At 37.3% G+C, this 27,926-nt stretch overlaps 1 protein-coding gene across 10 annotated transcripts in view; it reads right to left on the reverse strand.

Annotated features, from left to right (window-relative positions):
* Positions 1–643: 643 nt before the first annotated feature.
* The window catches only part of LOC138064102 (interleukin-31 receptor subunit alpha-like), a 39,575-nt gene continuing 12,292 nt past the window's right edge, over positions 644–27,926 (reverse strand). For 9 of the 10 annotated variants that reach the window (XM_068925119.1, XM_068925120.1, XM_068925126.1 and 6 more), the window contains 12 exons: positions 26,244–26,428; positions 24,372–24,523; positions 19,873–20,038; positions 18,650–18,732; positions 17,969–18,185; positions 16,465–16,647; positions 13,858–13,959; positions 12,617–12,763; positions 9,837–9,977; positions 8,472–8,565; positions 4,719–4,797; positions 651–3,846 (listed from right to left, as the gene is read on the reverse strand). In XM_068925119.1, coding sequence (XP_068781220.1) covers positions 3,250–3,846; positions 4,719–4,797; positions 8,472–8,565; positions 9,837–9,977; positions 12,617–12,763; positions 13,858–13,959; positions 16,465–16,647; positions 17,969–18,185; positions 18,650–18,732; positions 19,873–20,038; positions 24,372–24,523; positions 26,244–26,428 — 2,146 coding nt within the window. In that variant the 3' untranslated portion in view covers positions 651–3,249. Of the gene's footprint in view, positions 3,847–4,718; positions 4,798–8,471; positions 8,566–9,836; positions 9,978–12,616; positions 12,764–13,857; positions 13,960–16,464; positions 16,648–17,968; positions 18,186–18,649; positions 18,733–19,872; positions 20,039–24,371; positions 24,524–26,243; positions 26,429–27,926 lie in introns of all 10 variants that reach the window. The other variant, XM_068925125.1, reaches the window with a different exon arrangement.

Genomic DNA, 27,926 nt, shown 5'->3' on the forward strand with positions numbered 1-27,926 from the left:
AACTCAGTTTCAGACTAAGCAACGCCTGAAGAGCAAAACAACATAAGGGGCTGAGAAAAACGCTGATCGTAGACATTCAAACTTGAACGTGTTGACCTTATTATTCTATACGACTTGTCAATGTTAAAACACTTTGGAAATATAAACCACCATACTACTGCTTGCACTGGGAGAACACAAGCTCGCTCCAGGCTTAGCTGAACTATCAAGTTACAGGAACTTAAATTACCATGCATCAGCTGAACTACATCAACTTTCCCAACATCCACAGCCCACAGCAAATGAGAGGGGAACGTAACCCTCCGCCCTCCTTTACCACTGGCAAAGCTCCCCTGAATAACCTGCTGCTGCTGCACTAAGGACCAGAGAAGCAGACATTATTAAGCTATAGCATCTAGACTGCGTCCCTGAGCCCTGAAGTACTAGTATCGCAGAGAAACTGAAACGAAGTTACTTTAATGACTGGATTTAAACTATTCCCCTTCCTTTTAGTGGACAGCAGTTTATAAAAGCAGGTGTCTTTAAGAACTGAAGAAAGGAGAGCATACTACAGCATGAAATACCTACTCTGTATTGACTTTGCAAGTATCCTGTTTTCAACAGAGTTTGGAGAACAAATCTACACCATATACACATCTATTTTAATGTTTTGATATTTTACTATTAAAAACTCCCATTTCACAAAAGAACATTTTACTCAAACATCTGTTCCAACTTTTGGATTGTCGCTGTTCATTTTCATATTCTGAATTCAAAAGAACCAGATAATACAACAGTTTGGATTATATAGTGAGGTAGCATGGAGTGGCTTCACTCACAAAGAGTGAGCAAACCAAGCACAAGGAAGCCCAGGAAGAGATCAGTCAAATTACTTAGATGGAACAAAAGTTAATTAGAACAGTTACACTTTTGTCAAATCTGGAAAGAAAAATTTTTGTCAAGTAGCAAAACTGCAAAGATTGAATATTTGAAAAGAGTGCAGAATTAACATTTTGGTAATAAACAGGCCTAATAAACATTATGACTAAGAACAGCTTTGCACTACAAAAAGAATACTTCATTTTTTTGTTAGCTTCATTTACAAAACATGATCCTTTGTATATGGGATAAAAATGCTTTCGGTATGCCCTATCTTTAAGGCAATGGAGTAGAACATTTTCTGGTAAATTATGAATAACGATAAGACAAACACACCACAAGAAGTGAGTTCAACCACTGTATATTCTATTTTTATGTTGCTGGGAAGCAACAACTACTTGAACTTACAATAAGCCCATAGACCTAAGGGCTCAAGACTCACCAACGCTGAGGCTACATCCTGCTTCCTGGTATTAACATGGCAACTAACACAAGAGCAGCAAAATGAGCCTTCCATTATCTTTGCAGTCAACTTGAAAACAGCGGAGCAACTCAAAACACTAATTCAAATCAATACTTGTTTAATATTAAGTTTTATGCAGTCACAAAGTCATTTGTGTTATGTAAGTTCTATTTGTTATTTCCAAGTAACATTTGGCAGAGTATCTTATTCAAATATTTCAGAATAGCTGTTGGCAAAGCCTAAAGCTATTGAACAAATTGTTTCATAAATTACTTCTTATAATCCTAAACAGCATAAAATCTGTTACTAAAAACATCACTTTGTATATGTTACTACTGAGGTTTAGAACTGCCTTTCTTGTTATATAAGCAGCTTGCCAAGCATTGTGCTGCTTCATCTTCAGTATTTTATATTCTGATGTCTTGGTGAGCAAAATTAAAACATTACAATCTAATACATGAAGCCCTACGGCTGCTATAACAAAACCCTTCTCAAATTCATTGAGGGAGATTTCAGAGTTAAAATCAGAGATTTCTTTGAGATAGAGCTTCAAAGTTGGTTCATTATCTTTTCCTTGTGAGATTTCTAATCTTTGACAGGATGAGACCAAATGATTCAGTATCATTCAACTGCAGAGACTACCAGCTGAAACATCACTTTCATGACATTGCATTGTGTGCACCACAGTTCAAGTCTGAGGCTGTAGATAACACAGCATTTTAATATTTTTTATTCAGAGTTGAATACATCTCTTTTTAATCTGTCATTTAATATAATAAATATTTTTGTAAGAATTTTACAGAAATAGCCTCTTTTCTGCTGAAAAAAAAAAAAAAACCTGATTGAGTTTCCTGCTTAATTAACATGTTCATTTCCTCCATAAAACAAACTGCAAGTAGTTTTATGACTCATCAGACAGACCTTACAGCCTTCCTGTAGAAACCTCTAGTTCTAACTTAGAGCACATTTTGGGATATTTTGTAGATTTAGTGTTCAATACTTAAAGGAGAAAGACTTCCCTAGATATAAATTCAGTTCTTATCCCAACATAAGATGCTATATTTAGCTGAATTTTTTTCAGTTCAAAATATCAAAACCTCAACTGGGAAAAACAATTTGAAGCTACAATAAATTAGAGGCAAAAAAACAAGAAGATAAGATATCCTGCAGTTAACATGTTGTTATAACTAGAAAACAAAGAGGAGACATGAAAATCAGCACAAAATGCAGAAGATTAAAAACAGGAGACGAGGGGAAGGAAGTAAACAAGCCAACAGAAGCCGACGTTTTTCGAAATGCAGATAAGTCAATAACATGCACGTAAAAAATATCTTTTCAACAAAGACAACTTGTGCCAAACTGCTAACTCAAGAGTCAGGATACAAACAAGATGACGACTGAAATCTAATTACTTGCCAAATAGGAGGAACACTACAAACAAAATCCAAAATCAAACAATGGGTGGAAAGAAGAACAGGAAAGTAGTTCTACTTCATTTAACTACAAGGAATTATTTGGCAGATCCTGGCGGCTCTGTTCAGGTAATCACATTGTGCCCCAATGTGCCACAACAGCCCTCAGCTACTGGTTGCCCAGAGGGAAATCAGTGAGCCACTTGCACTGCTGGATGTTCTCACAGTAAAGATCAGCTTGTTTCAATAAACTGATATGGGAGAACTAAGAAATAAAAAAGCTAAATCCTTTGCCTCACTTCTCATACGTCCAACAGGTAAGAGAAACAACAGCTAAATGAACCTTGACAGGTATAAATGCAGTGTACTAATTACTTCACAGCCTTTCAAAGAGTGGGGTAATTTCATCTAGAGTAGCTAAGACCGTCCAAGTTTGAACACATGAATGTGTATGTTCACTGCAACACTGCCAGGATAAATCTCACAAAGGGACTTTGCATGGAAAGGTTTCTCATGCTAATGAGCTGTGGCCAGACCAAACATGTCCAGTGTTACATAGGACTGTCCTACAACATTTTGTTGAAAAGGAGATATGGCAGTTGACTGGCTTTTGGGTTCACTCTTACTGTGTTCTGCCAAGTTCTCAGAAATGAGAAATTCCCTTGTATTAACAGAATTTTTAAGGTATGGATTGAACACAGCTTTTTCACTGAGATCTGAGAGATTTAAAACTTCTTCCTTATTTTCTTCATTTTGGTTCGAAACATCCTGGTGTTCATGTAAATAATCTTCCAGCATTTCTATGGGTTGGATCTTCTCAGCTGGTATCAAAGCTGAAAGCACCTGACTTCTGAAATCTTGGTCAGTCATTGTATAAGGCATAGATGCTGAAAGATGCTTGGCAGCTTCGTGTTCTTCATTATATGGTATATTTTTATCTCTGTTAATCATGACTTTTGTATTAATATCAGTATATTCTGAAATATGGTTTTCATGATTCATTAGTAGTGAATCTTCATGTTCTTCAGGAAAACAGGGTTCCAAAACACATACGTCTTCCAAGCCGCCTATGGTTTTATCCTCAGATGTTACTCCCCTCAAGAATGAGTTATTCTGTCAGTACAAAGAGATGAATTTGAAGATTATGATAAAGGCAGATAATGTATCAGAAGATTTATACACACACACACACACACACACATATTTATGTATATATTTATATATAATATATGAAACTGCTATTTGAGCTCTGTTTGACGTCATTTTAAAAACGCAGCAATAAAGACCTGATGTGCATTTCAGCTGGAATGCAGTTATAATGTGAAAGACGACTAAAAAATGCCAATGTTATTCTGTTTGTTTCTTAAAAGCTTTTAAAACTAGTCATTTCTGCTTAATAAAGAGTTTCATTGAAGACTCAGAATCAAGCTAGGCTTTTTGCATCTTTTACATTCTAACCAGCCATTTTTCAGACAAAATTTTATAATCTCATCCTCAACAAATTACTCATTCTGTGGAATACTGATCACGCCACTTCATTTAAGTAAGTGTCAAAATTCATTAAGCAACAAACAAACAGTGAAAAAGATGAAGTGGTAGTACAATAAAATATCTAAAGACTGCTAAATCTGATTACATGTTCCGTAACCTATATTGCGGAGAAAGGAGGAAATATCCAGATTTGGCAATCTGAGTCAACAGACTCAACATCCTGAGAAACTATATTTCAGTGTATTTAATAAGTCACGTCCATCAACCAAAACTTCAAAGCATTTTTTATCCTTATCATACTAGAATTAAAGGAATATAGTTTATAAATATGCATCTTTTCTACTAGTTTGAAATAAAACTAAGGATATTTCTTCTTTTGTTTTAGTGTTATAAATTCAATATTTTTTTGATTTAGTCATAAAACAACTGTCAGAGAGGCATTTCCCTTCTGTCTGTTTGATCCCACCTCTAACGAACAAAATTGAGATTATTACCACAGATGCATCAACAGGCCACTCTACTGCAATGCTCTCTGCAGGATTAGGTATGTCAGGCCAGCACACTTTTTTAAACCTATATTGAGAAGGGAAATTTAGTTAACTGACGAAAGAAATAGATTAAATGTCAAAAAAGTCTAAATACGGCTAAAATATCAAACTTTTACAAAGCAAGTCCTTCCTACATTAACATGATCTTTTCCAGTAAAATTATTTTCCGTCATATCATTTTTTTTTTTTTTTATAAAAGATCTCAACAAATAAAAATTTTGGGCTAAAGAAAAATTAGAGAAAAATTGCTGATATGCTAAAGTTAACTGTAAGCCTTTAAATCAGAAAGTCAAGTACTAACTCATAATTGTAACTGTTTAGCCTAGAAGAGCACAAGATTAAATAATACTATGCCAAAATAAGGCTGTATATGAAAACTGTTGTGATCGTGTTCCAGGATAGTTCTTTAGTGAAGAGGCACCTCAAGTAAACTTTGCTTTAGTGAAAGTGTCAGAAAATTAGAGCAACACTGAGTTCTTACGGCAGCAGCAGATAACTTGGGCTAATTGAAGCTGTAGCTTATAACTCTGATGGAGCAGTGAACAGGAAACAAAATGTCCCATTCAGATTAGGTATATACCTATGCGTATGAAAACCAGGCCTATGTTTGATATACTGCTGGATTGCTTTGCAATTTGATCCAGACCAGAATATGAACACACAGCTACATCTCAAAGTGTTCTGCAGGACTGAAGGAATTTCTTACTGTTGTGAGAAATCTGAGAGTATGTAACACAGATGAAGAGATAAGAGTTGGAAATGATACATATTACACCAACATTGCCTGACACCTCACATAATAAAAAACTTGATTTTAATAGCTTAGAACCACCTCCCCTAAAACAGTAAAGATTAAATAGGTATATTATTATTAAGCTTCAGCCAAACAACCTAGTCACTTTTCATGATACAAAAAGGTATATTTTGTAGCCTTAAAAATTTTAAGGATCATCTTAACACGTTTTAACATTCCTGTGCTCTGAGGAAGCAGCTGGCTGGCAGGTGTCATCTGTGATAGTAGATAATAGCTGGTTAATATTCAAGTATCACCTCCTCCAGGCTCAAGAGCAGTGCATCCCTCTGAGTAAGCAATCCAGCAAAGTGGGCAGGAGACCTGCATGGATGAGCAAGGAACTCCTGGCCAAACTCCAGCAGAAGAAGGAAGTGTACAGAATGTGGAAAAGGGGACAGGCCACTTGGGAGGAATACAGGGACGTTGTCAGAGTGCGCAGGGATGCGACAAGGAAGGCTAAGGCCCAGTTGGAATTAAATCTGGCAAGGGATGTCAAGGACAACAAGAAGGGGTTCTTCAAATACATCAATAGCAAAAGGAAGACTAGGGAAAACGTGGGTCCGCTGCTGAATGGGGCGAGTGCCCTGGTGACGAAGGATACAGAGAAGGCAGAGTTATTGAATGCTGCCTTTGCTTCAGTCTCCACTGCTAAGGCCAGTCCTCAGGAATTCCAGACCTTGGAGACAAGAGAGGAAGTCTGGGGAAAGGAAGACTCTCCCTTGGATGAGGAGGAACAGGTCAGAGATCTTTTGTCCAAACTTGACATCCATGAAATCCATGGGCCCCGATGGGATACATCCACGAGTGCTGAGGGAACTGGCAGATGTCATCGCTAGGCCACTCTCCATCATCTTTGAAAGGTCCTGGAGATCAGGAGAGGTGCCTGAGGACTGGAAGAAAGCCAGTGTCACGCCAGTCTTCCAAAAGGGCAAGAAGGAGGAGCCAGGGAACTACAGGCCTGTCAGCCTCACCTCCATCCCTCCACTAAGCGTGTGGAGGACGAGAAGGTGATCAGGAGTAGTCAGCATGGATTCACCAAAGGGAAATCGTGCTTGACCAATCTGATAGCCTTCTCTGATGGAACGACTGGCTGAGTAGATGGGGGCAGTGCAGTGGATGTTGTCTGCCTGGACTTCAGCAAGGCTTTGGACACTGTCTCCCATCACATCCTCCTAGGTAAACTCAGGAAGCGTGGGTTGGATGAGTGGAGAGAGAGGTGGATTGAGAACTGGCTGGATGGCCGAGCTCGGAGGGTTGTGGTCAGTGGTGCAGAGTCTAGTTGGAGGCCTGTAGCTAGCGGTGTCCCCCAGGGGTCAGTCCTGGGTCCAGTCTTGTTCAATGTGTTCATCGATGACCTGGAGGAAGGCACAGAGTGCCCCCTCAGCAAGTTTGCTGATGATACTAAACTGGGGGGAGTGGCTGACACCCCAGAAGACTGTGCTGCCATTCAGAGGGACCCGGACAGGCTGGAGAGCTGGGCGGAGAGGAACCTCCTGAAGTTCAACAAAGGCAAGTGCAGGGTCCTGCACCTAGGGAGGAATAATCCCCTGCACCAGTACAGGCTGGGGGTTGACCTGCTGGAAAGCAGCTCTGCCGAGAAGGACCTGGGAGTCCTGGTGGACAACAAGTCAAGCGTGAGCCAGCAGTGTGCCCTCGTGGCCAAGAAGGCCAATGGTCTCCTGGGGTGCACGAGGCAGAGTGTTGCTAGCAGGTCGAGGGAGGTGATCCTTCCCCCTCTACTCAGCCCTGGGAGGCCTCACCTGGAGTACTGTGTCCAGTGCTGGGCTCCCCAGTGCAAGAGAGACATGGCCCTACTGGAGAGAGTCCAGCGGAGGGCTACAAAGATGATGAGGGGACTGGAGCAACTGTCACATGAGGAAAGGCAAGACAGCTGGGCCTGTTCAGTCTGGAGAAGAGGAGGCTGAGAGGCGATCTCATCAACATGTACAAGTATCTGAAGGGAAGGTGTCGCGAGGATGAGGCCAGCCTCTTCTCCGTGGTGCCCAGCAACAGGACAAGAGGCAACGGGCAGAAACTGAACCACAGGAAGTTCCGTCTGAACCTGAGGAAAAACTTCTTCACTGTGAGGGTGACAGAGCATTGGACCAGGTTGCCCAGAGAGGTAGTGGAGTCTCCTTCGCTGGAGATATTCAAAACCCGTCTGGATGTGATCCTGGGAAATGTGCTCTAGAGGACCCTGCTTGAGCAGGGGGGCTGGACTAGATGATCTCCAGAGGTCCCTTCCAACCTCAACCATTCCGTGATTCTGTGATAAAAGGATTAGGGATCATATGCAGACACAGATCCATACCCATGAAACAAGCATCAAAATTCAACTCCTTTACAGCACACAGGAAGTGTACACAGATGACATAAAAGTAGTATTAACACAGCCAAGACAACCAATTAAAGTTATATGAAATGTAATCTAGTGATATACTAGCAGACATATTCAGATCATATAGGCAACTTTATTTTTGATATTATTAACTTTTAAGTAATTGACTGAAATTCTCTCCTGACTTGATAGACCATGGAATTTCAAAAGGCATGAAACATTTTCTGTAAACAGTGACTTTAATTACAAGAACCCATCAGCTGTACCTATCCTCAAATAATTCAGCTGCTAAACTGCTATAGGAGAAATGGGTTTATATATCATCTATTTCTTTATTCCAATTCACTGCACTTTCTAAAATTAATATTTATTTTTGGACTATAACTTGTAACAGCAGTTTTATACTAATCTGTATACTTAGTCATTTGTTACTCAAATTGCTGTGTTTTCTTAATCTGACTTTGGTTTGAAACTTAACACAAGCATTTAAAAAGAAATAAAAAATTGCCTTTTACAAGTTAAAATATACTAGTAATAGTCAGTCTTAGAATGTATAAAACGTACTCACATGTGCTTTTTAAGAATACATGTTATCCAAAGGACTAATAGAAACAACATACTTAATCCAACTGGTATAGCAATGGAAATAATATCTTCTTTATCTTTAGAGAAAAAAATAGATGTTTATCATTTCCTCAAGTATTCCATTACAAAGTTAGTTTTAAACATCTAAGTCATATAATTAGCACAATTTTAAAAAGCTCTGCCTAAACTAATCAAATTACTCAAGATACTGTGTGGTACTCATTGTATGACATGTACCAAAAAGACTTCGCATCCAACAAGTCACAGCTGCCGAGCCAGAAAAGCAGTCTGCGATGGGACTTCTCAGAACAGATGTACTGTTTTTTTCAATTTTACTTTATTAAATACAATCATACAATAATTTAGATTCAAGGAGACATGTAAAGGTCATCTTGGCCAACTCTGAAATTAGATCAGATAGCTCAGGGTCATACTAAGCCAAGCTTTAAATATTACCAAAGATGAAAAGTCTACCACCTCTTTGGGCAGTTGATGTTTTAGCGTCATAGTGTTATAGGAGATAAGTTTTAAATATACATATACTATAGTTACTCTAACGACTAAAATAGATTTCTGAGCTGTCTTTCCAGCACCTACCACAGGTAGATACTGATAGCAGAGACCAGCCTGCAGCCTGGCATAATTTACCTTCCATCTGAGTAGCAAACTAGCAGATGAATTTACAGGCAAAAAATAAATTCACTCCACACTGCTACAACCAGTTTAAAGCTGTTTCATATATTTTTTTATATTTCGGTTTGGCCATCACTGTGACAATTTGTACATATAATAAAAGCACTCTTCCACAAGCAGAAGTGAGGAAGTGTCTGAGCTTCTGGTTTGTAACCATAACATGAGTCTTACTGGTAAAACCTGATTACAGCAAATAGTAAGAAACAAGAAAAGGTATTTTTCCCCCTCACTGGCCACAACTTGTGCTCATTTGTTAGTTAAGCTTATACGGCAGAAGAGAAAACGCAATGCGCAGCTATTCTAAATCTAGTATCTCAGATGGAAATGTCTACTTTTTGACAAATTGTTAGACACCATATCTTGCAATTGATGGCAAACTAAACGTTGCTCCAACAGCAATCCATAATATTCTACAACTTCACTGATTGCACAATAAGCATTTTGGGTGTTTACTCCTAAACTTAATGTTCTAGCCTGCAAAGCTGTCCAACAAGCCAAGTTAAATTTGGTTAATATTGATCATTCTTCCTTGTCCTGTTCCACACTCAAGAAGAAAGGAATTAGTCTAAAAAAATGCTTAAACAAAAATATCCTGTTTCTTACCCCCAAAAATCTATTTTTAAAATAGTAATAACTAACCTTGAATATTACTTACTGAATTTCAAAGTCTTGAAGGTTTTTGGTTCTCCACTGGTTCCACCAGCTTCATTGGTTGCCATGATATGAACTGTATATTGGGTATTTGCTTGTAAGGACTTCAGTCTGTACTGCAGAACGTCAGGGTTCACTGTTTCATCTTTTTAGGAGAAGATTTATGTAAACAAATACACAAAGTGTGCATCACAAATAGCACTCTATCAGAGAACTGTAAACTTATTTAGCATCTGATAGATCACAGGGTGCTTTACAGACAATTTGAAATACAAAGCAACCCTATCAGACCTTTGAGATAACATACTTAAATTATCAATGTTTATCAAAGCTACCTAATAGTTTAGGGCAGAAAATAAGCCATTATGTATGTATTTAAATTCACTAAGATTTAAGATAGACCAAGTATAATCTCACAAAATATATTTTACCCTTAAAAGAGTTTTTCTGAGAACATTATACCCTCAAGCTTGGGACCTAACAGACAGACATTAAGATCTACAGATAGTTGACAAAGTCTGTGTTTCTGCAAATCCTGAAATTTAACTATATTTCTAAGCACATGCAGTCAGACGCTAAACATCCAAAAGGATGCAACCTATCAAACACTGGGACATGACCTCAGTAAAGTCAGAGGAAGTTAGCTGAAAGCAATAGATTTCACCCCCCTCCCCCAAGAGTTTCAACACACTTCTCTGGATAAAACTCAATGTTTCAAATACCTTCTCTACTACTGGAATTGGTATGATATGTTTTACTTTTAAAATTATTTTAAGCAAGGCATATAACATTCTGTATCAACAAAGAATATTGAAAACATGAAAACATATTAAAAAAGTGAAGTCACTAAAACATTTTATACTGCATGAAGCCAAAACCAACTAATGCTATCATTCAACTCGTTCATTCAAGAAACACTCAGGAAATAGATGTGCAGCAATATACCCTGAGATTCAACAAATTCAGTTTCTCTTAAATCAAGGCAGAACAAGTTAAGCTGTAGAGTTAAAAGGTCATCAATGAAGCCACCTTGGCACAAACTCAAAGTGGTATTCTTACTAAAAAGATGCGACATGAGAGAATCCTCAAAAATATCACTTCAGTAGGGTTTTTCCATTTAGAACCAACTCCCTCAAATTACTATTTCAAACTTATTTCCTTAAGAAACTAATCTGAAGCCCTAAAACAGGCACAATCTGTTGCATATGAGAAGCTTTGCTAACTCATATGGAGAATCATTTTGCACCAGCTGAGGCTGCATGTCTTGAGGATGACCTTGTACAAAGCAGCCTGGATCAAACCACTCAGCAACTAACATGGCAAGAATGAGTGTACATAGAGGACTGAATCTGACTGAAATTGTCACAGCTTCCTCTTTTCAATTCACAAATTATCAAGCCCTGGCTCTGATCTGGGTATCCAGAAGCACCTGAAGATATGATAAGCTTTGTTATTTTGAGATCTTAAAAAAAAAAAAAAAAAAAATTGTTAGGTGTCTGCTGTGATGCTTAAAACAAAGAAGGAAAAAATTATTTCTGAAATGTTGAGTGATACAAAGTATTTTTTATAAACTATACAGGAAGAACAAAGTTAGACTACAAAAACACACTGCATGAAAGATTCTGCTGAGATTTATGCTATGGAAGTTTTGAATAGAGAGGATTATACTGAGACTTTCTGTGGATACCCTTCCAAAGACAGAAGAATAAAAATATGACAGAAAAAATGATGCCACCAACCTCCAGAGCAAGAAAGCAATACTAAGAACAGGACATTAAGCACATTTGATAAGATGAATCTAAAAAACTGTGCCCAAAGTAGCAATTTCTTGGCAGCTTCTTTTAGTGTCTCAGGTACCATTTGCTATTTTGCTTTTATTATAAAACTGACCATAAGAACATTTTCACCAGAAAATTTCCACTACTCTCTTCCAGAAGCCAAGGGCTTGGGACAGGCATTCTTCCAAGAACATGCACGTAACTTATAAACTCACTAAACCCTCAAGAGCTTTATCATTCGTGAACTTACACAGAATCTACGTCTTTTCAATATATTTTAGCTCTACTTTAACATCTCTATGTCTACCATGATTCTTTCCATTGGGTTCAGAGGTGGGTCATGAGAGGAGAGAGGAGAGATTTGGAGATAGACAGAGACTAGTACTTATGTAAAAAATGGAGAGCAGCAAGTGTGTGACCAGTAACATTGTCGAATTTGTCACAATCCTGCATGTTTTTTGTTTTTTGTTGTTTTTTTTTTTTTACCGTTAGCAGAAAACAAACTGCAAATGTCTCTCATATAGTAGCTTCTGCCCGCATCTGGGAAAGGGAAGAGAAATGACAGTGCCATCATACGCCTCCTAAGTTCAATGCCTGAATCTTGGAGATCCACTAGATTTGCATCCCCTCAGTTACAGAAGCAGAAAGAATGATGTGGATCAGTCATTGCTGCACTACCATAGGTGGTACAATGCTAATAGTAAAGGAAATTCACTAAAAGCAAGCACTGCTGCGCAAAATAAATCCAGAACAGTCAGAGAAATTGAGCAAGAATATACACATACTATTAAAAATTAGGGCACTCACTGGAATGCCTCTATCATTTGACTTAAATCTTAAAAACATTTGTCTGACACAAACATTACGGAATTTTGGTACCAGTACTTTCAGATAGATATTTTTGGCATATAACAAGAAGTTAGGCTAATAACTATAAAAATAATTATCTTCAGACAGCAGATTGTCACAATGTCGTTGAAACCTTTGATGCTTAATGTATACTTACTCAATTCTTTTCCACCCTCAGGTTTATAAAATATCGTATAGTTACTGATAAAGCCATTTCGTTTATCCTTTGAAATTTCTTTCCATTTAATTGTAATTTCATTTTTGCCTGGAACGCCTGTGTCAGCCATAGGTCCTTCTGATGGTTCTACGCAGAAGTATTATAAATTAGAAAAAAGCAAATAAGTCTAAGTGTCACAGTTTTATCCATCTGTGTTACTTTGTGCATACCAGCAACATTAGGTACTGCAATTTTATGTCTTAACAGTGCTCTAATATAGTCCCTAACTTTCCTCACCCTCTCTAATATGAGGTTACTTCTGGTAACAGTTGCCTGCTTCTATTTGGGTTACTGCATTTGAGGACCTTCAGATCACTGAAAGTCTCTAGCCGCAAAACATCACAGAGAGGTTGAGAGGTAAAACATCCTTTAATACTCTCACAGGCCCCTATTACCAGGAAAGCATTCAAAAGCAAGTTCTAGCTGTGTGCGTAAATATGAGTACTCACTGTATACTCCATTACCTCTTTCTAGTAATTCACACGGTTTAATGCTGCATGGTACTAGGTATGTGTGCACACATATATAGACCTATACATATATACATACACAAATTGAAATTTACACCTGAAATCCAGCTGTATAAAGTCAGTGAATTCACCTTACACTTCTACAAATAATGACGCTTTCCCCTTCCCAAAAAACATTTACATCCACAGTTTCTGTCCAACTTGAAGCTTCATGGCTTTTTATGATTTTTAACATGCAGGACTACATATATTCTCTTATATTATAATATTTAGGAAAAGCAAGCACTTCCATTTTACTGCGTGAACAAATTTCCTCATATATCAGTAACAAATATGGCACAACTAACTCGGTCACTGCATTACTAGAATCAAATCTAAACATAGATACAAATTTTAAGAGATTGCCAGTTTAAAAAATTATTAGATGTTTGCACCAACATCCATAATAAATGCTTTATAAACAGCATGTAAACTTTACAACAAATAAATAGATCCAAACAGCACCATATACATATTAAGACATGTATTTTATTTACTAAACAATTCTGTAGGTGGTCTATGAACAGAAATCAAGAAGCTTGACTCCTGGGTTATTTAAACAATCTTTTTCTCTCCTTCAGTAATGCCAGTACTAAATCGCTCAGCGATAATACACCTTAATGGATGCACTACAACACAGCTTTCACAGCATTAATATTTGTAAATACGTACTTTTTTCTTGAATGTAAGTTTGTATGGAATAGGGAGCTCCTACTTTATTTCCATAGAGAGGATACACTGAGATGTTATAGCATATAAATGGTCTAAAGGTTTCTGTAAAGAAAAAAGGATATTTATGTAATTCTCTAAAAAAATCATACAATGAAAGTAAAAAACCCCCTGCAATTTCTTGCTAGCTGGAGATGGAGTTCTGAATATATTCTTCTCCATATTTCTATTTTCTTCAGCTTTTTAACAAACTGAGTATATATTTGTCTTAAATACTCGTTACTACATTTGACACAATGAACTATTTGATAGCATTTCTAAGAGTGCTTGGATTCTCACTCATTTTTCACTAGAAATAGTTTGAATGAGTAATTACACTTCAGCCTTATGTAGCTTCTAGGTATGAAGCTACCTACTCATCTCCAATAGCCTCTAATAGTATCCAATGGATATCTTTGATTATCATGTCTTCTCTGGGTTTCTACCTCTGGAAAAGAAAGTTCACATGCATCACAGAAACAGTTTAAAAGGCACAAGGGAGCTCCAATTCTTAACCTTACGTTGAAGTTACAGTTATGCAAACTGCAGATCTACTTCTAACCAACTCAAAAGTACAATTCTCCATATGAAATCTCTGCACTGGAATTTCTAAGACATAGCTCTGGAAATGATATTTCAAACTTTGAGTGATCTGACAGCCCAGTACGGCACTCCTCCCTGCTTATAAGGAACTCTCTTCAACTCAGGAAGGGCATATCTGCGCCTCCACTTCCAGTGGGATGAAGCCAGTGTAAAGGGTTTTCTAAATCTTTCCTTTCTCAAGTTCTACAGCTTGTTCAGCAGGATAACGGCTATAGACAGACTGGTGCACTATGTCAGCTCTCTGCAGCTTTTCATTCCTTACATATATTACAGTTCAGCACAGATTACAGTGGTCCACATGCTTCTCTAAAATAATTCCACAAAAGAATGACAGAAATAGGCCTGAGCAACAGTAAGGTCAAAGTTGCCTTGAAATGTCAAGTATGACTTATGTTTAGGGTAACCAAAGGTCTGCCCCATGCTTAGGAGCAAGGAATTTTAACTGAGTTAATAAATAGCATTTCATTCCTTACAGTAACTTGTTGGAATAGCACAGAGCAATTTTCAGCATAAGACTCAGAATTTATCCATCTTAGTTCAAAGTGTAATCAACTGTTCTTGAATTTGATTTCAAGTAGTTTCTTTATTTTTACTGTGTCAGAAACACTACTTTTATAAAGCAGTGTTGTCTGAACCAGTAAAACAAATTTCATAGGCAAGCTAGACTGTCACCATTAACAACCCGTGTGTTCCTTTCCACTTCAGAAAATGCGGAGTACTTGTTTCCTGAAGACTGAAATTTTTTCCCTTGATGTGGGATTCAGAAAGATCCTTACATGAACATGAGTGACCTCCAAATTTAATAAATTTAATTTCACCCATAGAAAAACAAAGAAGAAATAAACCAAAATTCACTTTTTAATATATATTAACCATTTTAACCATTGTTCCTGTATTTGTAAAATAAATATTCAGATGTATGAAAAGAAGAGCAGATGCATTTCTATGTTATTAGCTAAAAATAGCATGCTAGGGATATTCACATTGATATTAACATTCACAATTTTCCCTTTGTACACTTTTCTTGACCTCTACACACTGTTGTAAAGTTAGATTTTCTATGGCAACTACATACACATAGCCAAATCATTACTATTTAGAGAGTTTTGCAATTAAAAGAGTAGGCCTCAAAGAAAAAGGTGAGCAGATCCTCACCTATTTGTCAGTGCATCTTAAGGCTACTCAAACATCTAAGAAATGCCTTAGATATTTAACATGCCAGATTGACCAGTCGCTCCATTTATTTATTTTAAAGGAATATTCCCCCGAAATCCTCTTTCAGATTTCTTGTTCTTCCTCTATCACACATGAAGACACATGCTACTTCTCATCTTTGAATTCAGTTTTTTGGCTCTAGATATCTCTGTTAAAATAGTGGGCATCTGTCAGGCCTCCCTACTTGAAATTTCATGCCAGAAAAATCATGCCACATAAGTGCTTGAATCTTATATGGGAACAAATACTGTCTTGCATGGTGTGTGAAAATTTGAGACAGTTAAAATTGCTGTTAAAATATATGCAGAGATTTCAGTAAAACATGTAATACTCTTATTTTTAAAATATTCTAAGAAAAGCTGCAAGACTTCAAATATTTTAATATTAAATTTATGCATTCTCTTAAATATCAATACTATTATGCTTTATGTGCATACTGTGATACAATTCACAGTATGGTGTTCTGGATCAGGATCAAAGGGGATCTCAAAGGTGATATAAAGGCAAATACCCAATTCCTGTTACCTTTATCTAGAAGCCAGTGGAAGTTAGATATCTTAATCCCCTTTGCTCTTTTAAGCACATACTTCAAGTATGAAAATGATCAGTTTGACAGAAAATAAAGCAATAACGCTAACTTTATTTTCAAAAACCGCTCCCTTGTGACTTCATCGTTGTTTCTGCTTTCCAGTCTACGTACAAATACATGTACGTCTGTACATTGTCACAGCTATAATGGGTAAATTAGCATACTTTTGTTAGTTCTCCAGTTTGTAGAATTTGATATATATTGCCATGATCTACGAAAAGGATCTGGCTCCAGTTCCTCATACCACTCAACAACGTATCTGGTTACTTCTGATCTGGAGGACATCCACTCCACAGCCACTTCTTCATTTGCTGTAAAGGTCCTCACTGTTTCAATGATCTGAGAAGCTAAAAATTTAACAGAATATGTTACAAATTTAATCTGAATAAAAACTGCAGTAAGAAAACAATTTAGTGATAGCAAACTGAGATTGTTTCTTTAGAAGAACACGAGGCTTTGACAAGATTAAAAAAAAGTGGAGGTTGTAAAACACTGCTTTATTTTTATGTACGTTCTCATGTATGTAGTTAAACTTGTAATCAAAATGCAAGTAGTGCAGATACAGAAAATTTGACTGAGACTTCAAAAAGAAACAGTCAGCAAACCAAACCAGCAAGTTCAGAGACAATTAAGCAAAAGGGAACTGTCAAGCTGCAGAACAGAGGTAATATAAGGCTGAGTTAAAACTCAACCTTTCAAAATAGGGGGGAAAAAAAGATTAACGTTAAAAAAAATATGTCACAACACAGAAGGAGATGGGAAGTCTCTTACTGTGGGATACAGAAGTGGATAGAGAGGTAGTCGGTAGCTTTTAGGACAAGATGACATCATGTCTACGTATCCAATTTTCTGATTAGATTGGAATGTGACTGCGCAATCTCAGAGGACCACGTACACTTTTTTTCCATGAAAAAAACTGATGTAGAAGTGATTCAGTGTCAAACACAACCTCCCTTCTGCAGTGTGGGTAGGCAGCAGAATGTTGCAATACAAGGTTAAAGGAGATACCAGAATTCAACTAAGAGCCAAGGAACATAACTAATGTGCTGGAGTAGACCAGCTTCCTGTCCCTGACAATGGATAGAACTGGGTATTCTTTGGGAACGCATATGAGAACAGAAACATGTTTCTCTCAGCTTCCATTAAGGCATCTTAAAGACTTCCATTAAACACGTCTTTTGTTTATATGACATCGTTTAATGCACTGTAATAACATTCTGCGGTAACAAATTTCATGAGGTGGCCGACAGGTAAAACCAAATTAGGTGGGGATATATCTGGGATGTCCAAGATTAAAATAAATTAATAATATAATAGAGCCTCAACAATAATCTTACATAAAGGAAATACCATACCTGATAACAAAATACGGCAACCAGAAAGATAACATTATACCAGCAATCTTAATTTCTCTTCTGTTCTGGGGTATGCTATTCAATTTAGTCTCTGCAACTTTCAACATATTAAATAAAGCAGAAAGACTTGATGTTCCCCCACTGCCAGAAGAGTAATGGACTATACATCTTTGTACAGCCTCTCCTATTTACAGTTCTAGGGGAAAAAAATCCTAGGCACAATTTTGCTTCTGCTACACCTGAACTTGAACAGATGTCAAAAAAATCATTTGGCGTAATGAGAAAAATATATTGCAATATTCAGAAATCTTACTTTTTTCATCAGTAGATGGAATCCTCAAAATAGCTTCAGGAGAATCTCCAGCAGAGTTATAGGCAGTAACAGATATTATATACGCCTCTTCATTTAAAAGTAAAATAATTTTCTCATCAGTAGTGATGTTCATCATTTTAAGAGCAGCACTGTTTTCTGGAAAATACAGTATTCTGTAGCCTAGAATTCTCCCAGGTGATGGAAAGTGATTTAATAGCTATTAAAAAAAAAGTAATTAGTGTTTCACAGTGCTGTTTATATAATCAAAAGTATATACTGTATTCAAACATTTTAGCTACATACAACCAAGATAATGGAGAGAGAAAGGGGGAGGGAGGGAGGGAGGAAAACATTCGGGTTTTTGATTGTAAACATACTCTAGTTCACAATAAGGTCATCATTTTGCTACTCAACATAGATTTGTCAGAACATCTCACTACTTCATAATAGCAGTTCTGTAAACAATTAGAAAGTATGTTTTATTTCCATCATGTTACTGTTGTTATATCTTGAATACTTTATAATGCTACATTGTGCTCTAAGAATAATTTTATTATAAGAGAGTAAAAACTTCTTAAAAACTTCTAATAAATTAAGAAGTGGTCTAACATAACAATGCCTGAATGCAACATCTACTGCAAGACACCACTGTGATCATCAAATCACAAAAAGTATATATACCTTCCACATAAGATGTACAGATCTATGTCCAGCTGAATGTGAAGATTCAATTACCCTCCATAAATCCACTTTTTCTGAGGGAGCTATTTAAAGACCAAAAAAAAAAAAAAAAAAAAACTTGAAATGTCTTTAATATTGCAAAATATGGTAAAAATATGGCCAGTATGGTAAAAACAAAAGGCTTCAAAAATACAGCCCAAGATCAACTTATTAAAAATAAGTCTTTCCTTGTATTTGTAATATTATGCCCTTTTCTCCTGATCAGTATAGCTTCCTTTCTAAGCAGCTTGCAGCTTCCTTGTCCTTCTCAAAACTTTCCTGTCCTTTAATTTCCCTTTCTTCAGATTTCAGACACTGCATTATACTCAAAAAATATTTATTCCATCTCTTTCCTGACTGCCATTTTTTAACCACGGACATTTTAGTTAGATTATTAAATTCTTAGGGCAAAGACATTATCTTACATTGATGCACTATGCACATTGACAGCACTGTATAAAATAATTTATCTTAACCTGTTGATTGTAGAATATGTAGTAGATTCTCTAATATCTTGGTTCATTTTGAGGTAAATAGTGCTAGAAAGAGGAGCTGAAAAACAGTTTCAATATATATATATGGTTATGTTTGTGTGTATATGTATAGATGTATGTTTTAAGTAATACTTGATTTATGTAATATTTCCGAATTATCAATGTTCTAGTCATTTACTCTTCAAATTTTTTAGTATTCTAGACATTAAAGAGTTTCCTCTAAAACTGTGTACTTTATATAGTACAGAAATAACAGGAAAAAGATGGTATTTCCTTCTGCTTTATTTTGTTAACTTATAGAGGAGATTTGCTTGTCCTGTTTAACTGGCAATTTAATTTCTCTGCTTATATTTTATTACACATTCTCACCACGCACGCTTTTGCTACAATACTATTTAGCACATGTGTTTATTCTCCATCTGCATTCTCAATTTTTCCTGTCTTCCTTTCTCTCTATTCATTTTTTCCTTTGTATTTAAATTCCCTTTCATATTCTTCTCCATTCATTGCTCTTGCCTTCCTTTCAGTTTTCACCCTCTATATTTAAACTGAGAACAAATGTGCATTTTTTTAAAAAAAAACTCTAAATTCAATAGACTGATATTATGCCAAAAATAATGTTTTTTATTATTAAATTCTAACATCCCAAAGTATATCCAAAGAAAAATACACTGTAAATTTTTAGTCTACCTTTCTCTTCCGTGCTTGCCATTCTCTCTCTACTCCAGTCACTCCAAAATTTTGATTCAACACTGATACACTGAATAGCAACTGCATACTCTGTGGAATCCCACAGACCTGTGAGATTAAGTGATGCTATTTTCTCTCCAGAAGTCAGGTTGACAGTTACAGTTTCCTACAAGCAGATATATGAACAAAAATAATTCAGCGTAAAAGGAGGATGCAGTACGTACTTGACTTAATGTATCAAAAAAAATATATAAATCAAAGGATATACCTTTCATTGTTTCCCATCTCACTCCTCCAAACCCCAAAACTACTTATTTTGTGTTTTATATTTCATGTATAGCGTCCTTATTCTTCCTGTAAAACTGCCGGCTTTGAGAAACTTGAGCCTGAACTAGGTCGGGGCTGACTAACCTGTGGTTTGAACTGCATGCAGCTCACAAGCAGTTCTAGAGCAGGTGAGCAGGTGCAGAAGGAGCTAGATAACTGCACTGCCAAGGTGTTATTTAGCAAATGGGTATTGCTAAAGGCAGTATCATCATACTGCCCTGGATACAGCTCTATATCACAGCAGTGCCACGCCTTGGGAAGCAGTGATCACCTGTAGCTTGTGAGTCAGTGTGTACTTCTGTGTTTTTGCCTGAGATACAAGGTATTGTAGCTCTTAGCTATGTAACAATGTGGCTGTAGGCATCCCCAAGGTTCATCAACTTTTAATTAAAATGTAAAAATCAAGGGAAATACAGAAAGTTCTGGTACTACGAAAAAAATCCTGGAAGATGTAATCCTTTCAACTGTGAAGGAAGACAAGAGTAGGAGGAAATAACTAATGCAGTACCTTCTTTGAAGAGTAATGACAAAGTAATATCAAATATAGGTCATCCTTACAAAAAAAAATATCACTGTTGGAAAGTCAGAAACTAGAAGGTTGTTCCAAAATAAAAGGTGAAAGAAGACATGAAGTGCAGCAAAGCTGATGCCAATACAAAAAGGCATTTTAAGTGTTCATATACAGAAGGACTGATGGAGTCACTATACTGACATAAGCGTCTTCTCCAAACTGCAAAAATTAACCAGTTGCCCACTACTCTCTTCCCCTTCAAATTACAAAAAACTGAAAAATATAAATGCTAAAATAAAATTTTCAAGCTAGCTAAACTCTCCAATGTCAAAGGTAATTTTCAGAATAAAGGGGATTCTGTTCTTGGGAGCAAAATTCAAGCAGCAATGTCATGCTAGTGCACAAGAACAGAATCACAAACCTGTGATGGAGCACCAGTCTTATCAGGGGAGCCTTCCGCTGAAAAGTGTGCCAGACCAACAATGCAACAAGCAGACAGCCATGCCTTTAAAAAACAGTATGGGAACTGCACTGCCTAATGAAACAACCCTCAACCTCTGAAAATTTTAGTCCATTCTGATCTCAAACTCATTGTCAAAAAAAGAAAAATGCATCTATGAGGATGAATTCTGGGAGCTAAAATACTGGTAGGTAGCCAACCCATAATAAAAGTGGCTTCAAAACCATCATCAATTTCCTGCAGAACTCAACATGCAATCGCAGAGATATGGTCTATCTTTTAGTAACTTGACAAAAGGCTGTAAACAATATTTAATTATAATTAGAAACTAAGTATATGCAAGTGGAAAAATAGGTAATCTGTCTTTCATAGTCCACAACAAACTCTTTAGATTCTTTTGGTAGATAGTCTTAAGGGGTCAGGAAAATAGTCATTTGCTCAAACACATTTGTTTTGCATATCTGCACTCAGAGAGAGAAAAGCAGTTCCTATATCAAGATACTTATTTGAGGCTGTCATCTTTGGCCATTACCATTGGATTGGCAAAGGATAAAACTACAAACAATGCTTGCCCAAGCTCCTACAGAACTAAACTCACTGAAACCATCTTTCCTCATCATTGTTAGCAGTTTTTCTCTTGAAGGTCTGCGGATGAAAGCAGAAACCCTGAGAACGAAGATGGTTGTATAGTTTGATAATGAAAAACTAGATGAGTGATTTCTTATGCAAGCGCTAACAAATAGACACAAAAGCTGTAAAGAGAAGATAAAGCTGTAACTTGGCCAAAAATGTGAACATTTTCAACGTTTCGGAATGATCCCATATGCATGTAAGCATCACAAGGACAAGAGTGTTTTGACTACAAAGACGTTCTCCAAACATCTTGAAGTGATCTTTTAAATAACTGAATCCATTCTCCGATACCCAGGGTGGACTAGAGCCATCCTGCCAATCATCCAGGATATTAAATCCACAATCCAATAACTAATATTTCATATCTGCAGTAAAGAAACTTAGGCATGAGAACATGAGAAGGATGCTAATTAGAAACAGTTTAGGAATCAGGAACTTCTTTAAAGTTCTGAGAACTACTATTAGTTTCCTTGATGAATTTTTCTTCTCTCTCAGAATTAAAAGTTTAATGTGCAAAATACTGAAGTGAAGACAGACATTAGAGCTTAATGAGCTTAGAAAAAGTCAAACCACCTGACTCATTCTTAAATTTGGAAGAGGACACATTAACACTGTAAATGAAATTGCTTCCATAGTGAGAAGCATCAGAATAGACCATTTGGATGAAACTAAAGTAGCAAAAGACTAAACAACATTGTGTTTCTAGTATGCTCTTTAAGTGTCAGAAAGATAGATTCAGGAAGAATAACTTCCCTTGTTTTCTATATTACAAAATTAATACTTTAATTCACTTGAAAATTAGTGGACCATTATTCTATCTTACAATTATTGTGGTTGAGAGTCAATGCTGTTTTCATCACCAGAATGTAACATGGAAATTTAAGTATTTTGACTGATTCTCTGTGTAACAGGTCATCCCTGAACCTTTCACAGAAAGGTTTGTAAGTACGGTATGTACCAAAATAGACATTAACCAAAAGGAAGTGATCAGTTCATCCTAGACAATGAAACAACGATCATAAGATCATGAATACCTAATTACCTTCCACTAAAATAACTAGATTTTATTATTACGGAATCACAGAATCGTTTAGGTTGGAAGGGACCTCTGGAGATCATCCAGTCCAACCTCCCTGCTCAAGCAGGGTCACCTAGAGCATATTGCCCAGGATCACATCCAGACGGGTTTTGAATATCTCCAGGGAGGGAGACTCCACTACCTCTCTGGGCAACCTGGTCCAGTGCTCTGTCACCCTCACAGTGAAGAAGTTTTTCCTCAGGTTCAGACGGAACTTCCTGTGGTTCAGTTTTTGCCCGTTGCCTCTTGTCCTGTTGCTGGGCACCACGGAGAAGAGGCTGGCCTCATCCCCGCGACACCTTCCCTTCAGATACTTGTACATGTTGATGAGATCGCCTCTCAGCCTCCTCTTCTCCAGACTGAACAGGCCCAGCTGTCTTGCCTTTCCTCATGAGACAGTTGCTCCAGTCCCCTCATCATCTTTGTAGCCCTCCGCTGGACTCTCTCCAGTAGGGCCATGTCTCTCTTGTACTGGGGAGCCCAGCACTGGACACAGTACTCCAGGTGAGGCCTCCCAGGGCTGAGTAGAGGGGGAAGGATCACCCCCCTCGACCTGCTAGCAACACTCTGCCTCGTGCACCCCAGGAGACCATTGGCCTTCTTGGCCACGAGGGCACACTGCTGGCTCACGCTTGACTTGTCCACCAGGACTCCCAGGTCCTTCTCGGCAGAGCTGCTTTCCAGCAGGTCAACCCCCAGCCTGGACCGCTGCTTGGGGTTATTCCTCCCTAGGTGCAGGACCCTGCACTTGCCTTTGTTGAACTTCAGGAGGTTCCTCTCCGCCCAACTCTCCAGCCTGTCCGGGTCCCTCTGAATGGCAGCACAGTCTTCTGGGGTGTCAGCCACTCCCCCCAGTTTAGTATCATCAGCAAACTTGCTGAGGGGGCACTCTGTGCCTTCCTCCAGGTCATCGATGAACACATTGAACAAGACTGGACCCAGGACTGACCCCTGGGGGACACCGCTAGCTACAGGCCTCCAACTAGACTCTGCACCACTGACCACAACCCTCTGAGCTCGGCCATCCAGCCAGTTCTCAATCCACCTCTCTCTCCACTCATCCAACCCACGCTTCCTGAGTTTACCTAGGAGGATGTGATGGGAGACAGTGTCCAAAGCCTTGCTGAAGTCCAGGCAGACAACATCCACTGCACTGCCCCCATCTACTCAGCCAGTCGTTCCATCAGAGAAGGCTATCAGATTGGTCAAGCACGATTTCCCTTTGGTGAATCCATGCTGACTACTCCTGATCACCTTCTCGTCCTCCACACGCTTAGTGGAGGGATGGAGGTGAGGCTGACAGGCCTGTAGTTCCCTGGCTCCTCCTTCTTGCCCTTTTGGAAGACTGGAGTGACATTGGCTTTCTTCCAGTCCTCAGGCACTCTCTATTAGTTCTAATTACTTCTTTCCTTTTTCTCATTATCATTTTATAACATTAATAAAGTTAGTCACAAACAAGCTAAAATTAGGAAGAAAACTGCACAGCTTACCGAAAAGTTTGAATACAAGTTTCTGTATCGAACTCGGCAGTTTAAGTCTTGCGAAGGTATAATCTTCTCAGGTTTTTTCCAGGTTACTGTAAGCAACTGCTTTATGCCAGCAATTTTTTGTACTGAAAGTATTTCAGGAGGTTCAAATTTCTCTAGAATGGAGAAATAAGAGCATTAACAGGAAAAAAAAAAAAAGCTTTATATAAAAGCTTAGAATTGCTTGGGCTATATGGATTCCAAGAAGTTAAACTACTATCCATATAATGTATTTTCTATTAGAGTATACACATAATGATGCATTTTATAGACATTAAATCTACATATGGGAAGTTATTTATAAGAGACATTGCACACAACTAAGTTAATACTAACAAACTCACTCTCAAATAGATGTGCAGATTTTCTTTCATCCATATCAGTCTTGAAGAATACTACCAAAGTCTGGAGCTGGGATACTTAACATGCTTGAATGCAAGGAGTAAAGGAGCTTAAGGTTTGCGAACTGTTAGAGTGTTGCAGCAAAAGAACTCAACTTTGAAGGGGTTGTCTTTGCTTCTCGTTTGCATTGAGCATCAGATAATTGACTCCCCTTTAAACTTCTTTACTATAATCAAAATTTTACCTTGCATGATTATGTAGCAGTGCAGTGACATGAATACCCTGTAAAATACGGAGTAGCTGAATCTAACATATAGGGTCCAAGTAGAAGTACAATACTACTGTAATACAGGTGCATATGTTCCACACAGTATGGTTCAAGGAAAGTTTTCTAGCTTGGACTCCTCCTAGTTTCAGCCTTAGCATCAACATCTCACGTGAGCCAGCAAACCGAATAAAACTCCACAACCTGTCACGTGCATTGGAAAAAAAAGTACTACAGAAATGTGCATTATGTAGGGAAGAATAACCATGCTGGCCTTATCCTACTCAGATCATAATCTTGGTAAACTACACCAAAATCAACAGAGGAAAATGCAACACAGCACAGAGGGAGAAGAGACAGATACATTATTGTCACTCCCAGGAATTGCAGGACAGGAGATTTATTTTACATTCCTAACCAGGAAGGAGAACAGCGGAGTAAGTGACGGAAAGACTGGTGAAGTTACGATAGCATCTGTTCATTTACAGCCAGATTCTGCACTGATGTGCAGCATCACTCAAAAAACCACAAGTACAGTCCAAGTACCACTTAGTCTGACAGAGTTTTAGCACATAGTCTTTACTAGTTAATAATAAAAACTCAGTAATTTACAAAAGCTACTTCAGACGTTAGCTAAACTATTGCTGTAGCTGGATGCTCCATATTATGGATACGACACTATCATTTTTAATCACCTATCTGTAAGACCTTAGAAAGAACAGTTTTTCTGAAAATTGATGCCTGTTCCAATCAGTTCAAAGAACTGCATAGGAAGATGCAATCAGTCACAATGTAATAAGAGACTTCCTTCACTTAGATGTATACAAGTATAACTTTACCTAAACTGGAAGCATCCAAATGTTGATGAAGTAAGAATTGAGAAGGATGAAACAGTTTGTTAAATTCTAAATAAGTTCAACCTCAGGGACTTAGTAATTTTAATTAACAATTAGAATTAGATGGCATTTCAAAGCTAAACTCAATTTCAAAACAAACAAAAAAAAAATCAAACCCAAATAATAGTTTCAAAACTATTATATCAAAAAGATTATTTTTCGTAATTTCTCCTAAATATAAACTTTGATCACACAATTTGTTTCAGCATCCTCAAAGCTGTACAACTGCTGTACTTAGGGGGGTGGGGGAGGGAAGTAGGTGGGGACTAGGGAGGGTACAGTCAGGTCAACATGTAGCATGTTTTTATCCCCAGTTAACTTTTTTTTAATTACCTATTTTTTCCATAGCTATAGGAACACAGTCTGATGAGGCTTCACCCAAAACATTTTCAGCTTTCACCTGAAAACAAAAAGAACTGCTATATGGAGTATTTGGGTAATAAAATGAACATGACTCAGTTTTGCTTTGGCAGCTGGAACCAACTGTATTTAGAATAGTCACACCTCGTTTTCTCATCCTACAAAAAATAAAGGAAAAAATAAAGGGAAGAGTTAGAAATCATTGGATTTTCTTAGATTAAATTGATCTGATTGTTAAGTTAGGGTTTAATTAGTACTTATATGTTTTGGGGGGGTTGCAAGACATTTTTACCATGATATTTTTGTGCAAACAAATACCATTCTTAAAATGCACTGCTCCTGCAAACCCACTCTGTAGTATCTTAAACCAGTAAATAATATATATAAATATCCTGCACAGACTCAATTAGTCCTAACTGCAAACAGTAAGGCAACTTCCAAGAAGCACGAATGAGTATAATGCCTTAATAGGGGATCTATGGCTTATTTTTTAAGATTAAAATCTCAAACGGAGCAGTAAATCAGATAATTGCATGCAAGACTTCCTTTATATATACATATATATACATATGTATGTGTGTGTGTGTGTACACACACATATACATACACACACATATGCGTGCATATGCATGCATGCATGTAAAGACATACAGGAAAAGAAACATAACTGGTTTTATGAACACAGAAACACATCCCACACGGTAGAGCTAGATGATAACAAACTTTCATGCATCTTAAATATGGAAAAAAAGAAAAACCAAATTATACCAGTGCCAAACTATTGCAAGATAACAGAAATCTGTCAGATTTTCTGAAAGAACACACAGATAGTACATTTTCTTTTCAGCATATACTTTTGTAAGTAGAGCGGGATGCAAGAGTAACAAATTGTTTCCCTTTACTTAACCTTAAAGAAATTCAAGCAAATACTCATATGTGGGATCAGTATTAAATATTACATATTATGCAGTAAAAATACAGAACATTCATGTGACTAAGAACAGTTTACAGATGGTATTTCATGAACTTTTTAAAAATAGCATAAGCTTGCACTGCTGAGAAAGGACGCAGTCCTGCCTTTCCTAACATGCGCGGTTGTTTCCATCCATAGCAGTCTGCTCCCCTGCACTAATACTTTTATAGTCATGTGTAAACTAGACAGGGGAGTTGATCTGGATTAAAATTAAGTTAGATTTTTACCTGAAACAGTTCTGCAATCCAACTTACTGTGTGGTTACCAAAGAATTTGTGCTAGCACAGGAATGAGCAAAATAGATACCTATTTTCAGTAGCTGACATAATAGTTTCACAGACTCAACTTTAAGTTATAAAGCTTAAAAACACTAGAAGAAATAAGAGAGTTCCAACTCAGGAAGATCTAAATACCAGCTCTGTCATGCCTAAATTGGAGACAAAAACCAGAGACTTTTTCCTGTCCTATCATTTAAACAAAAAATATTAAATATGCTAACATAACTTGCAGTAAGTCTGTAATCCTTCCTGTTTAAGGATGTTTTAGACAGTTGAGAAAACCATTCATATGAACACATTAGCTAGAGCCTTGATTAGGCAGCATTGCTTGTGGTGCTCTCTTCCTATTATGAAAAGTGGATTGACAAGTTGATTTGGGACAAAAAAAAAGTGAAAAAAGCACTA

This window comes from Struthio camelus, chromosome W (assembly GCF_040807025.1).
Source record: "Struthio camelus isolate bStrCam1 chromosome W, bStrCam1.hap1, whole genome shotgun sequence".
Taxonomy (NCBI): domain Eukaryota; kingdom Metazoa; phylum Chordata; class Aves; order Struthioniformes; family Struthionidae; genus Struthio; species Struthio camelus.